Genomic DNA, 14,360 nt, shown 5'->3' on the forward strand with positions numbered 1-14,360 from the left:
AACACTTGACTGAAAAGAAAGTTGCAGTACACCTACCTCTACAAAACTGCTGCGAGGAAACAAAAACAAAAACAGTCACCAAACCCTTCCCTTTTCTTGTGTTCACTAATTACTCTTATTCTTCACTACTACAAACTAATTAACACTAATGACAACAATGACTAATTCATAAGCTAAACTAATTAAAATAAACAATAACTCATTAACTAATACTACTCTTCGCCTTGCTTTGCAAACATGCAGTGTTAATTCTAACAAAAGGCAGGCACAACTTTATGCAATAAGCCTGTAAAAAAGTCTCTGGATGGAACTGATAATCCAGCCCTAAGAGTGGATCAGTACAGCAGCAGGAAAAAAAAAAAATAGAAAAAAAAAAAAAATCTTTCAATATAACATCTGACCAAATAATTTTAAATAAAATTCGGTTTCAGTTGCTGTTACTTCATATTTTATGAATGTTCAACAGGATTGTTACAAACTCTTCACAAAGTGATGGTCAAGGCACATCTGAAATGAGCATCAAATCCTGTAAGGAAAACTTTTAGCCTAAAGAAACTACCTCAGAGATAAATCCTTAAAATGTATTTAGTGCATTATTTACTATATATGAGCATGCACATTAGTACACATTTAACGCACTTTTTGTACCTTAGAGGACAGAGATTTGTACTTACCTGTGCATTTTCATAAAACAAAACATCAGGCACTTTCATTTTCTCGGCTGAGTTATAAACTGGCATCGTCACAGATCCTATCTTCAGAATCCCATCATTTATTTCACCTAGACATTTTTCAGGAAATAAGAAAATGCATTACTTACAGCATCCTCTGAGCAGACATGTAATCAATCCCCAACACCTGCAAGTGATTATTTACAAATTTTAACAAGGCTGTGGGTTGCAGTAAATTATTTTTAACTAAAGAAAGAGAATGCTTGAAAGAGTATCCATTAACAAGAGGTGCCATTATTATGAATTTGAATTCTCTTTAAAATTGCAAAGAAGTCCGTTACAATAAATTATGAATAGGTGATCTAGAGGGAAAAGTAGCATAAGAAACAACAGAAGTTGTGACTGCTGCCATGGTTTAATTTCATACTCTCATGTTATTATTGGAATCTCACTAATATCTTTAGGCTATATTTCCTCAACCCACAAGTTTTCTTTCTCATTCTCCCTGTCCCACAGGGGAGTGGGGTGTGGAGGGGAATGAGTGAGTGCTACTACTGCCTGCTCAGACAGTTGAGTGTATAAAGGTGTATGAGTCTGAGTGACATTCATGAAGAGCAGGACAAAAGATGGCAGAAGCTTACATGCGTAATCCTTTTCCTCTAGTTTCTTCATGTCTTCTGGACTTGTATCAATACCAGAATCCTGTAGATTTTTATGTAAAGCTGATCTGGCAAGGTTTGGTAAAAATCTAAATGAAGAAAAATCAGAGAGAGGTTGTATTTTAAGAACACAATTTTTTTTTACGTTTTCAGTACTTTCTGTAATCTAAAATCAGTACAAAACTTTACTTGGACCTCCAAACCCTGAACATCTATTCCTTTTACACTCCGTCTTCAACATTTTACTTATTCCTAAGGAGATAAATAAAGCTTCTTCCATAGGCAATTAACTACATTTTTGGCTGCGTGCTCATTTTAAAAGGCTTCAATGTTGCTGAATATTGCAACAAGGTTGTAATGTAGGCTAGATTAGGACTGGAAGTATGTAATGTCCTCATTCGGCTGCCAGCAAGAGCTACAATAGAAACAATGTTTTTTCGGAAATACCTTTTCTCTTGACTCAGTTCACTTGGACCTCAGGTTTCAAAAAGAAAAAGTGAGCTATGAGATATCCAGAGCTAAGCCCCTTCAGTTTTTGAAACCTTTTGAAAATTAAAATTTGCTTTCTTTTGGAAAAAAAAACCAAACCAAAACAAAACCCCTAGATGTTCATAACTTTTCTAGATTCAGCTTTTAGAACTGAAACCAAGCTTCCACCAAACATCTAGTCATATTAGACAGTAATGTAACACTTGGAGTGTTTTGAGACAGTGAAGTAATGCTGATAATGGTGACCTAATTTATGTAATGTAGTGAAATATCTTCATAAAGATGAGAAAAGAGTACAAACTCATTTTGACTTACCTCCTAGGTTTAAGAATACTACACAAATACTTCTAAAGAAATTACAGACTTTAAGGAGCAAGACAGCAATTGTATTATCTATTTAAAAGCATTAAAAGCTATCTTGCATGATAGCATCTGATCAAGAAGCTCTTGAACTTCCACTAAAATTAGCACTTCTACCTGGAAAGGCAGGCTTTATTAACAGCATAGTAAAGGCTTTCATCTGGATGTTGTGACAGTCGACGACAAATTCGCAACAGTTGTCGAGTAGATAAAGATGAAGCCAGTGATTGTGCCTGTCAAAAAAATACCAAGTAGTTTAATTATTTGATCCCTGGCACTGGATCTCAAGGATTTAAACTGAACAAGTCAGGAGAAAAAAAAATAATCCAAAATTAATTATTTCAACTTTTCTCCTAATCCATAGGTGCTTTCTGCCTCCTACAGCAGCTTGTGCTTTTTAATCTGCAAGCTTGTAATTCTGTACTTGTTGCAGTAATCGATTGCCATGGAAATCATGATATCATCAAAAGATCAGTCTTATGATTTCACTTGATAAGCCACAGGAAGAAAAATGTGCTGATAACTAAATTTTATTTGCTATACAAAACCTAACACTAAACAATATTAACAATAACAAGGACTTTAGCTACTGTAAAAGGATCAACGTCCTAAAAACTTGTCTGCTCTTCACAAAGTGAATATGAGCTCCACATGTAATGCTCTGGCAAAAGGGTCCGGCAGGATTCTTGGACATATAAACAAGACAACACTGGGCAGCAGTCAGGAGATTGTATCACCTCTGCACACGCCTTCTGGGCGGGCCGTTACTGGAACACTGTGTCCTTTGCTGTTGTCCACATGTTAAAATAAATGCTAAAAACTGGACACGATTCAGCAAAGAGTTACAAAATTATTCAATGCCTGGGAAGGCAGACCTCAAACAAATACAGCAAAATTTAAAAAACCAAACAAACAAAACCCCCAAACAAGTGACCATATATTTAAAGAGAGATACAAAGACTGAGACAGAAATCATTCTATAATTACATCTACCGGATGAAGGTATCCAATACAAATAGGTTCCTTATTTTAGCAGGAAACACACAACAATGAGCGTGATCTGATAAGTCACGCCATGCTTTGCCTGGGTCAAGTGAAGTATTTTAATTAAGTAATTTCAAAACATTTTGATTTGGTTCATATAACGATTTCTAACTGCATTACAATTATCTTAATATATTTGCTGTTTCAATTGGAAAAAAAACCCTGAAACTTGCCATTCAGGGGAAGGAAAAAAAAAAACAGAGAAAAGCAACACTTCATAAATTTCAGAGGTGTTTTTTTTTTCTTAATCATTTTTAAGCATGAGAAATGTCTTAACACCAATTCTTTCCCATGGAAAGCTGGAGTTTTGCAAACAGGAATTAATTTTTTTTTTTCCAAAAACTTTTTTTTCAAGTCAGTTATATGAAATTGTACAAAACTTCCTGAATGCTGAGAAAGCAAACGATAATGTTTTTTAGCACAGCTCTGAGCAAGAATGATTTAGACTGGGATAAACTGCAAAGATTACTACTCCTGCTCCTTCTGCTTTCACTGATGGAAGATTACAAAGCATAGAATCATAGAATCATAGAATGGTTAGGGTTGGAAGGGACCTTCAAAGGTCATCTAGTCCAACCCCCCTGCAAGGAGCAGGGACATCCCTGACTAGATCAGGTTGCTCAGAGCCTCATCCAGCCTGGCCTTGAACGTTTCCAGGGATGGGGCATCCACCACCTCTCTGGGCAACCTGTTCCAGTGCTCTATAACTCACATTGTAAAAAATTTGTTCCTAATATCCAATCTGAATCTACCTCCCTCTATTTTAAAACCATTACCCCTCGTCCTATCACAACAGGCCCTACTGAACAGCCTCTCCCCATCTTTCTTGTAGGCCCCCTTGAGGTACTGGAAGACAGCTATCAGGTTTCCCCGGAGCCTCCTCTTCTCCAGGCTGAACAGCCCCAACTCTCTCAGCCTGTCCTCATAAGAGAGGTGCTCCAGCCCTCTTATCATCTTCATGGCCCTCCTCTGGACCTTCTTCAGCTGGTCCATGTCCTTCTTGTGTTGGGGACTCCAGAACTGGACACAGTACTCCAGGTGGGGTCTCCGCTCAGCATTATGGACATTGTGATATAAATTACAGCTTTTCAAGTTTTATTTCAAGACCTACTCAGCCATGTGTTAAGCATGGGCAACGGAGAGAGGTGAGCACTGTATCCTTGTTATCCCTGCTCACTAGCCAGAACCCTCACTGCCTTAGGAGATTATATTCTATTTCCAAAAATATCTTAAACAGCTGAAAGGTTCCCAAGTAGGGTAAGTTTTGGCAGGTAAGAAATCCTCCTAAGTCACAACCTATGGGACTGCACTGATGGAGAATGACAGCTGAGCACAGTAACTGAGGTAGCATAACACCTTGATAAATCGAATCTCTCAGGACATGGGCATTTTAAAGTCTAAATTGTACACAGCATCAAATCCTGCAGTGAAATAAATAAGCATAGAGGATGGACCCACAAAGGAAAAGCTGTATCACACCTTTGGTGTTTTTTTTGTTTGGGTTTTTTTGTTTTTGCTTTTATTGAACAACCGTAAACTCAAAATTGCGTTAGTGAAAATCTTTGTAATAATTATCTATAAGGCATCTAATCCAACAGGATCTTGATCGTGGTCTCTAGATTCTCTTGTAAATCAAGCAAACAATTACAACAACACAGACAATGCCCACAGGCCAAAGAGTCCACAGGTATTCTTCTATTGTTAACAATCACTTTAAACAACGGTTAATATTTCAGGATAATCTCCAGTAGAGGCTTACTTACTTAGGCAACTCTATAAATAGCCTGACATACCCAAGGCACACATTTCAGCTCTCCACACAGGCATGCTATTCCCAACATGTCTCATGTCACTGCTGATCTGTAGGAATCCTCCCTCAATCCGTACTGTGACTCACTTCTTATCCAACTTCATATACTTCATTTAGATATTTCACAATGCTATAGACATCCACATATTTGGAAAGGATTTCTATAATGCTCTGTTCAGGCATAGTACGTCTTCAGGTATGTCAAAACCAATACATTTATACATTAGGTGTAGGAAGCTAAACAGAGAATAAGAACAACACTGTCCCAAAGGTGTACCTAAACATCAAGCTTTTTACTTAGTTTTTTTAAGCTTAGACGAGCCTAACCGCTTCTTTCAGCTTCTTAAATAGTAACACTATAAAAAACTATTACTCATGTTAAAATCATGAAAACTAAGGAGAACAGATTACATTTGCATACCAGTTAAACTGCTGGATTCCACTAAAAGTGTTTTACATTTTATTTACATTAAAAACACCCAGTGCTTTAGTTGCCATGGCAGTAATTTCTTTCTTTTCACCATGATTTGACTATCTTTTTAAAGAATTTTGTGGTTACTATGTCAGCAGAACTTATTTTCCTTGACAAGACTGCTTTAATAGAATAGCCTGTAGCAGTAACACAGTCAGGAGTTCTGGAGCTTTCCCTTTTCTTAGTCTTTGCTGTTGCCAGTTGGCACTTTATAACGGTTAAGAAGTTCTCATTGCCAAAAAAAAGCCCCAATAATTTCAGCTATCAAAGTTCTAATGCCTATCAAAGTTCTAATGTCCAAAGCAAAGTAATCACAAAATATTTGGACACACACAGCTATATTCACACCTATTCAAAAGGCACCTCAAGCATGTTTCATTGTCAGTCATGTATTTAAACCTGCTGACAACATGTACTGTTCTGCCTGACTTCGCTGGGATTTGGGCAATTTCCTAAAAGTTTTACTTATGCAGATTCTAAAAACGTACATCATAAATCAAAAAAACTTTACAGTACGTGGTACAGTAATTGCCAGCAATAATTTCCTGGGGCTGCAAGCAGCCTTTGAAGTAACAGTATAGCTTAGCACGCTTCATCCAGACTTTGTTAAAACAAACAGTAGGAGAAAGTAAATGTTAAAAAAAAAAAAAAGAAAAAAAACCCAAAACTAAACAGGCTCACCGTGGCATCATTTGTCTCCCGAAGCTTGTGTGTTAATGACAACAACTGCTCCACAGCAACATTGGGTACATTTGGAATCTGCTTGAAAGAAAAACAGTATTAATCTTACTGCAAGATATGCAAGTTCCATATACAGCTACACCCAGATGCAATGCGCATGCACTTGCTGCAGTTGCTTTATGTCAACCAAAAAGAAAAGACAAAAAGACAAAGTATTTTTCTATTAGAGCACCATTTATCACAATAAGAATATTAATTTATATCTATACCATTAAAAGATAAGCAGATATGCTGCTTTGATAACCTTTGAAAATGAAGACTCATTTATGCTACATTGAAAGAGTAAAATATTTCTTATGTAGTAAATAATCACGTTTAGTAAGCAACAGCCAATAAGTGCCTAAAATATTGAACGTACATACCATTTCTTTAATAACTTGAATTTCTTCACTCTTGCTTAAAGATCGAACATTATGAAAAAGAAACAGTGTCAGAAACTCTGGACCCAGCCATTGTTGGGTACTACTTCCAATGACAGGAGGTTCTGCTAAGACCACTATTCTGAAAGAAGGATGGATAGGAAAGATAGACCTGCAAAAAAAGAGTTTAAAAATGCATTACCTGGTTTAATATCAGATTTTGTTTTTACAATAAATGAAAAAATGAGAATTATTATACTGAATAATTTCACAATCTATTCAGTTAACTTGAAATGTACCTTTACATTTTTTTAAAAAGACAAAGACTCCATAATGCGACTTGCAATTTCATAAATATACTATTTTTTAATGCTCAGAAGGATACCCAAGTCTCCTCTTCTCATCTGCGATAGGACCTGCATGCCACAAGATAAACAAATACCAGCAACTAGGCTACAGTCTGCTGTACTGTATGTCTGAAAGGGACACATTTCACTAATCTGATGGACTTTTACAAGTGCTTTACCGAAAGCAGGATGTCTCTCAGGCAAATCAGGGAGAGAACAAGATCTACCAGAGCTGTAGTAATGAGCAACTTCTTTTACTCAATTAGACTGACAGAAAGGATGACACTGTATAGATCAGCCAAGATACTACGAAGAGTTGGATTTTGTAACAGTTTAGGAACATTTGCGGCCCTTGGAAAATCACCTAGACTCTTGGCATGGGGAAGCCAACTGCATCCTGGGCTGCATCAAAAGAAGCACGGCCAGTAGCTGGAGGGAGGCAATTCTCCCCCTCTACTCTGCTCTCATGAGACCCCACCTGGAGTACTGTGTCCATGAGGACAGGCTGAGAGAGGTGGAGTTATTTGGTCTGGCAAAGAGAAGGTTCTGGGGAGACCTTATAGGGGCCTTTCAAGTACCTTAAGAGAGCTTATAGAAAAGATGAGGAGAAACTCTTTAGTAAGGCCTGTTGTGATTGGATGAGAGGTAATGGTTTTAAAATAGAGGGAGGTAGATTCAGACAGGACATAAGGAAACATTTTTTTACAATGAGGGTGGTGAAACACTGGAACAGGTTGCTCCGAGAGGCGGTAGATGCCCCATCCCTGGAAACATTGAAGGCCAGGCAACTGAGGCTCTGAGCAACCTGATCTGGTTGGAGATGTCCCTGTTCCTTGCAGGGGGGTTGGACTAGATGACCTTTAAAGGTCCCTTCCAACCCTAACTATTCTATGATTCTAATAAATCTAACCTCATAATATTCCTGAAAGTTACACTTCAAAGACCAAACCAGTCACCTCACCCTTGCTTCATCTTAAAGTCAGCATGGGGAGACAGGTCCCTCCAACAAGAATTTAAGAAATGCCCTACTGGGTCCTTCAATCAACTCATCTCGCTACATGTTCTGTCTCTGATTACAGTAGCTGGAGATACTCCTTGGGGAAAGCACCTAAGCCTAGCCACTACCAGCAGTCTGTTCTCCTCAAACCCTCCCAGCACTCACAATCATATCTTCAAGGAAACTGGAGGGTAGATCTCTGCTTTAATGTCTGTTTACCCACAAATTTCTCTAATCATTTTCTGAACTTCTTCATCCTACCTGCCCCACAACTTCCTGTGGGAACACATTCACTGTTCATGGTTGTAAAAGGTACTTTCATTATTATTATTTTTTAAATCTTTATGGAACTGACCTGCTAGCTTTAGTGTCCCTTAGTTCACACTGCAGGATTTGGTGACTAGCAGTCTCTTAGACACCTGCTTATTTGATTTCACTGAAGATAACAGGAGCTTACTGTGATCAATACAAACTAAAATATACATTCTAGATGCATTTGTTACAGCAGTAGAAGACCACTGCCTCAGTTTTGGGTATCTTTGCCTTCTTCACATCTTTTGTCTCCCTTATCTATAACCTCTTTGGACTGGGAATTCATTGGTACTTATCAATCAGCACAACTGCATGATCTCTAGAAGCAGCAAAAGTAACAGACAGCAACAAGTAACACACAAGAACCAGTCAAATTGTGCAAGGAGGGCTTGTTTTCAACAATTAATTTCACAGTACTTTTAATAAAATAGGAGATGTTAATTTGGAAAAAAACAAGTGAAATTTAATTAGACAGCTTTTATTACTAGACATGTCAGTTACCGTGTCATTTTCCATATAAATTACTAAATTTGAAATCAGAACACTTGGTGGTGAGTATTCTTCCTGGGTAAACTGAGGGGGGGAAAACGGTATAAGCAAGAAAATCTGAAAACAGAATATGACCATTAAACATACATTAAGAAGTCTACTGCATAGCTGGCTCACCCATTCATTGCAACAATAAACCTGTGATACAACAGAGTGGTTAAAGCAAACAGTGTCCTGTAGCAAAGCAAACACAGGGGATGACATGAGTTATTCTCAGCTGAAAGTCACAAGCCTAGAAGCTACCCTCTGATTGATAAAAATAGAAATAGATGTCTGAAAACATCACATGAAAGAGGAACCAATGGGAATGTCACTGTCACTAAGCATAAAAGAAGGTCAGAGAACATTAGGCAACCTTATTATAGAGGAAAAGGTTTCCTACATAGGATAAATACATATACTTCAGACTCACCTGTGCCCCCCCATCCCATTACTAAAAAGAAAAACAACCCTCCTCCAGAAATCCACCAGACTTGAAGGAGTAATTGTGGTCCTTCTGCAATACCATAAGAGAACACAAGAAGCAGTCAGCTTTCCCTTGCAAAGGGAACACATTTCTCCTGTATCACCTCCACACCACTGCCTAACTCTAAGGGCATGGGGGCACAGGCAGGGAGGGCACAGGGAGAAGGGGGAGGAGAGGACATGCAAAGTCAGGGCAAGCTAACTTGGTGATACCAGTTAAAGTTGCTGACGTGCTCTCTAGACTTGGATGTATCGCAACATCACTGCTGTAGGTTTCCAGTTTGTAAACATGAATAAAACTATTTGGCTACTTCAAAAGCCTATTGTTTGGACTGACGTTTGCACCGTTGAAAATGTCAAGCTAATTGTATTATTAAAACAAATGCCACAAGTGACTCGATCCTGCAATGCTCTGAAAGTTCCCAGCTTCCACCAGTGGAACTGAAGAGCTTCAAAATTCTTCCATTGTATTACAGATCAAGTCTCTAAAGAAATATAATATAGAGCTCCTAGATGGAGCTATATTTTATTAAAAAATAAATCCTTGACATCTCGTGTTCTTTGCAGACTAAGGCCAAGTGTATCTTGTTAAAAACTTGACACCTTTTAAATGAATGAGCCTCAAACACAGTAGGAAGATTTGGTGTTAGTTGATTAATACAAAGAGTCTCTATCCTTCTCTCTATTAAATGTTTACTGACAACACAGATAGCAGAGCACTCTCCTAATAACATGTGTGTCCTTCTTTCGACATCAGTGCTTAATTCCAACCAAGGATTATCGCCACTGCTCTCGAGAGGAAGATCAAAACACAGTCTGCTCAGGGTGATTTTAGGGAAAGATTTTCTTATTATTGGCACATGGTTTTGAGCATACTTCTCAAAAAAAAAAAAAAGTGCAGGATGGTACTCCTCATGCCACCTTGCAAACCTAAACGATTTTTGGTTATCTCTGTAACATGATTTAATAAATCTAATTTTCTATGAAATTTTATAAGATAGGAATTGTTATAACCCTAGGAACACAATGACCTATTGTAGTTTTCTTGCCGTTTTTCCTAAATTTCACCACAGTCTAAAATTAACAGATTACTTTATTTGAAAATTCACTAAACTGGAAGAAAAAAAATCCCACAACCAAAAATGAAGTAAAAGCTAGAAAATGTAAGCAATTAAAAACTTTTTTTTGCTTGCTAAATTTGCTCTCTCACACACTTTATATTTGTCTCATCTAGTGTGTCTTCCCTTTCAACCTAATCGCATGGAAAATAATCCAATGTCTGCAGGGCATTAAAAGCACCCATGCATTATGAGTGACTTATTTTAGCTTTTGAACAATCCTATTATATACCTACTTCTACATTTTCCTGCAATAGCTGCCTTTCTGCTCACCACACCAAGGACTTACCATCTGTGAGCGTGTATACATGTATTGTGGGGGGATATCCACCCAAATAGGTTAAAATACTGCATCGTAAGACAAACCAACACTTTATTGCTCATCTTGTAAGGCTAATTGCTACCTTTATAGTGTCTATCTCAGTGAAGTAATGGAAGATTACAGAAAAAATTCTATGTATAAATCTTGGATATACACAGTACTTGAACGCACTTTCTCTTACTCTCTGAACTTGTTCAGGAAAATGAATCATACAATCATCAAATGAATCAAGAATCAGCAGCTATAATTTCCTTCTACGTAAAAGACCTTTAAGGACCATCTGTCACTTCCTTAAGGGCAGGTTTTTCTTTTCCTTCTCCTCAAACTCACAAAAAATACTTAGTTTCCTCAAATGAATGAATGTCATCTTACCGTGACTGTTTGCTAACTTAACTCCACAGCCAAACTGGCACAATAAACACTAGAGAAAAAAGTACTCTGTGCCTGCTGCTAGTCACCTAGTAGCTCATAGGCTTTCAGCAGGCTGAGGAATATCCCAAAATCTCACTAAGGGAAACGTGCTGCTAACACTTGTCAGTCCTGACAGAGCTATTGCACACACCAGTCTGGAGCCCTTCTCAGAAAAATGCTAGTAGACATGACAGATACAGAAATGTAATAAAATAACAGTGAACATATAACTCAATGACAATAATTAACTTCATTTAGAATAAGAATGTATTTTATTACCTCTTAAAGGAAATAAACCTTCTAAGTGAAGTTGTCCAAAAATACAATTTATGAATAATAGTGTTTTAACCTGAAAAACTTGAAAATAATTGGAAAACCAAACCATACTTGCCTCTTTCCCAGCACTGCTAATAACATTGCCGTGGTTTAAGCACACTCACGTTCTCTACTGTAATACTGTTTACATTCATATACAGAGGCATGTGATTTCTTTAGACCACAGCGTCTTCTGAAATACTATCCCTTTATTAAAAAAAAACCCTCATGACTTACCAAGGTTGGAAATTAAGTGATGGATTATGCAGTATTGCCCCTTCTATTCCACTACACATGAATATTATTACCGTTCAAGCACTAAAAATTAAAGGCATTAAAACTGTGAAAGAATATTCTTTTTTTTTTTTCACTATCAAATATTTTCACATAGGAGCATGAAAGTTCAGTACAAAACGTGTCTTGCTTGTCTGAATAAGAGATCTCCTAGAACTTCTCCATTAATATCCCAATTTTTTCTCTTCTTCAAATTAGGAAAAATCTTTAGGTGAGTCAAATCCTCTTACACACACAGACTTTAAAATAGTTACAGAAATTTTGCCTCATTGGTTAGGAATACTATTCTTTTTCTCTAAAACAGATTTAAATGAGAATTCTGTTATTAAATTCCATGCACAAAGTATTCAGTCCACATAGTCTACAAAAAAAAGCATTATCAGTTGTTCTTTTCCATTTTGAAAGACATATCTGTACTTATGTAACTAACAACAGCATTTGGCCACCTCACCACTGAGTCTGAAATTAAGGGAACAGAGAGCAACAGTGAGTTATTTTGTATTTATGAATAATTAGAAGTAGCACAGAAGAATCTGCAAACTATACTACGTATAGTCAGTACCATCAAGAACACTCACACACATCAAAGCCAACCCAAAATGGAGAGGAGAGGGGGGAAGTACGTACTCCACATTCTCAGTTTCTCTTACATAAGGCAGTAAGGTATCAGTTCTTCATCACAGCTGCCTCCAGTCTCCAGCTATTGCTTTTTTTTTTTGAGATATTGAAGATGGCCCTGTCCTCTTCTAATCCAACGATTTCCTACCAACACCAAGATGAGGTCCTGGAACACCTTCAGTTCCTCAAGGGCTGACAAGAACAGCACCCTCTCTACAGAGGAATGGTTCACTGATGCCAAAGAAGCCCACAGCCAAAATCAAAGAAGTGGATACATGTTTGCATCAATTTACCCTGACTTCTTTTACATAAGTCAGTACAGAAGAAAGCTGAACAAGGGCCAGATTGAATGTTTCACTCAGGGGAAGGTGGGATTCTCAGCACAATGGATTTCAGCTAATTCAGTACAAAAAATTTTCATCTGTACCCAAGATGGTGTTAAACAGTCATACTGAGCTTCCAGATGCAAGAATGCCTGTATAGTGGGGTTTCTGTTTGTTTGTTTGTTTGTTAAGATCAAGTACTAATCAGAAGTGTATTCCTACCTAAGACAACAGATACCCTGCATTTATGAATTAGAGGGTAAAAGCTAACTGTCAGTCAAGTAGAACAATTAGGCCTTAACCATTCACAATAAATTCTGTTGCAAAATATTAAGGTGGCTAGGTAAAAGCAGTACATTGCGATCTGAAGGATAGAGGACATCCTTCCAAGGAAAGTCAAAGACTTTCAGAGCCTCCAAAGTAGTCATAAGCAATGTACAATTAGCACAGAACAGTGGAACGCAAAGGTTACTCAATGACACTAAAGGGAAGGAAAGTCTGTACAGAGGTGGCACAATGGGAAAATGAGTCTGCAGAACAGTCGTTAAAGAAGACAGCATGGACAGTTCTCATGGTCTAAGAGATGATAAAGATTATAAGGGAGTTCACCGCCAAAACAGCCATAGTTAGGTAAACAGGGAGACATAGAATCCAGATGTGAAGCTCTAATCTTGTGAGAGAGATTTGATCCATGAAGAGGGGCAGTACTGAAGATGAATGCATGATGAAGTCTCTAGGTTTTTGGAATATATTACCATGTACTAAAGGGTACCATGAAATAAGCAAAACAGCACAGCCACTGCCATTCTGCCTGAAAGCACCTTGGACAAGACCATGCACATGGAGCAGGGATAAGGAGACTCGCACAATAACTATATCTATTTTAAAGTACAAAGTCCAGTGAAAAGTTGGGATACCATCCAGGACAGACCCTTGGACCTCTTTTACTTCTCTTTTCAAAGTCTGGGCTTAAAATCCTGATAAACAGAACACTGTTCTTCACTCAAATAACATAAAAGCAGGAAATTACCATCTGGCTGGGTGTACAGCCTGAGCACTATGGATACAATTTAAAACCAAGTAGACTTAGATTACAACCTATCTACAAAAAAAAAAAACCCAAAATAAATGCTATGGAAGACTTAAAATTAAGTTTAGTTTGGTTTGTTTTGTTGTCGTTTTTATTAAAAAAAAAAACCACAGTATTTTGTATGAAAAGGGAATCAAAAATAACAAAACAACTAGGCAGTAAAATAGCTTTTTTTAAAGTGTAAACTATGAAGCAGGTCAAAGAAAAAAAAATTGTATTCAGTGAGACAAGTGAGTGGCACATCATGAATGTATTCCTACTATAACTGATAAGGCCTCTTCAAAGCCTGGGCACATGCAGACCCTTCAGTGTGAGTATGAGCACAGACATTTGACATAAACGACTGTTTTCCCAGAGATTAGAGATATTTAACAATCACAGTATGTTTAGCTCCTTATATATTACTGAATATTAGACTGCATTTGTTTTGGCATACACTCAACAATACCTCTCCCATTAACTAACACTGGTCAGCAGTGTTTGACTATGTATCAAGTATGGCCACCAGAGGACTAGAAAACATTCCCATCTGTGGAATGTTTATAGCAGACAAGTGGAAGTGAAGAAACAAAAAGAATAAGCATAATGGGTCCC

At 37.5% G+C, this 14,360-nt stretch overlaps 1 protein-coding gene across 1 annotated transcript in view; it reads right to left on the minus strand.

The window, feature by feature from the left end:
- VWA8 (von Willebrand factor A domain containing 8) overlaps positions 1–14,360 on the minus strand; it is a 193,396-nt gene that overhangs the window by 116,693 nt on the left and 62,343 nt on the right. Inside the window, exons 15-19 of the mRNA XM_086771807.1 lie at positions 6,609–6,777; positions 6,187–6,264; positions 2,297–2,412; positions 1,313–1,419; positions 675–781 (exon numbers count right to left, since the gene is read on the minus strand). Coding sequence (XP_086627933.1) covers positions 675–781; positions 1,313–1,419; positions 2,297–2,412; positions 6,187–6,264; positions 6,609–6,777 — 577 coding nt within the window. The remainder of the gene's footprint in view (positions 1–674; positions 782–1,312; positions 1,420–2,296; positions 2,413–6,186; positions 6,265–6,608; positions 6,778–14,360) is intronic.

This window comes from Chlamydotis macqueenii, chromosome 1, assembly GCF_036417535.1.
Source record: "Chlamydotis macqueenii isolate bChlMac1 chromosome 1, bChlMac1.mat, whole genome shotgun sequence".
NCBI lineage: Eukaryota > Metazoa > Chordata > Aves > Otidiformes > Otididae > Chlamydotis > Chlamydotis macqueenii.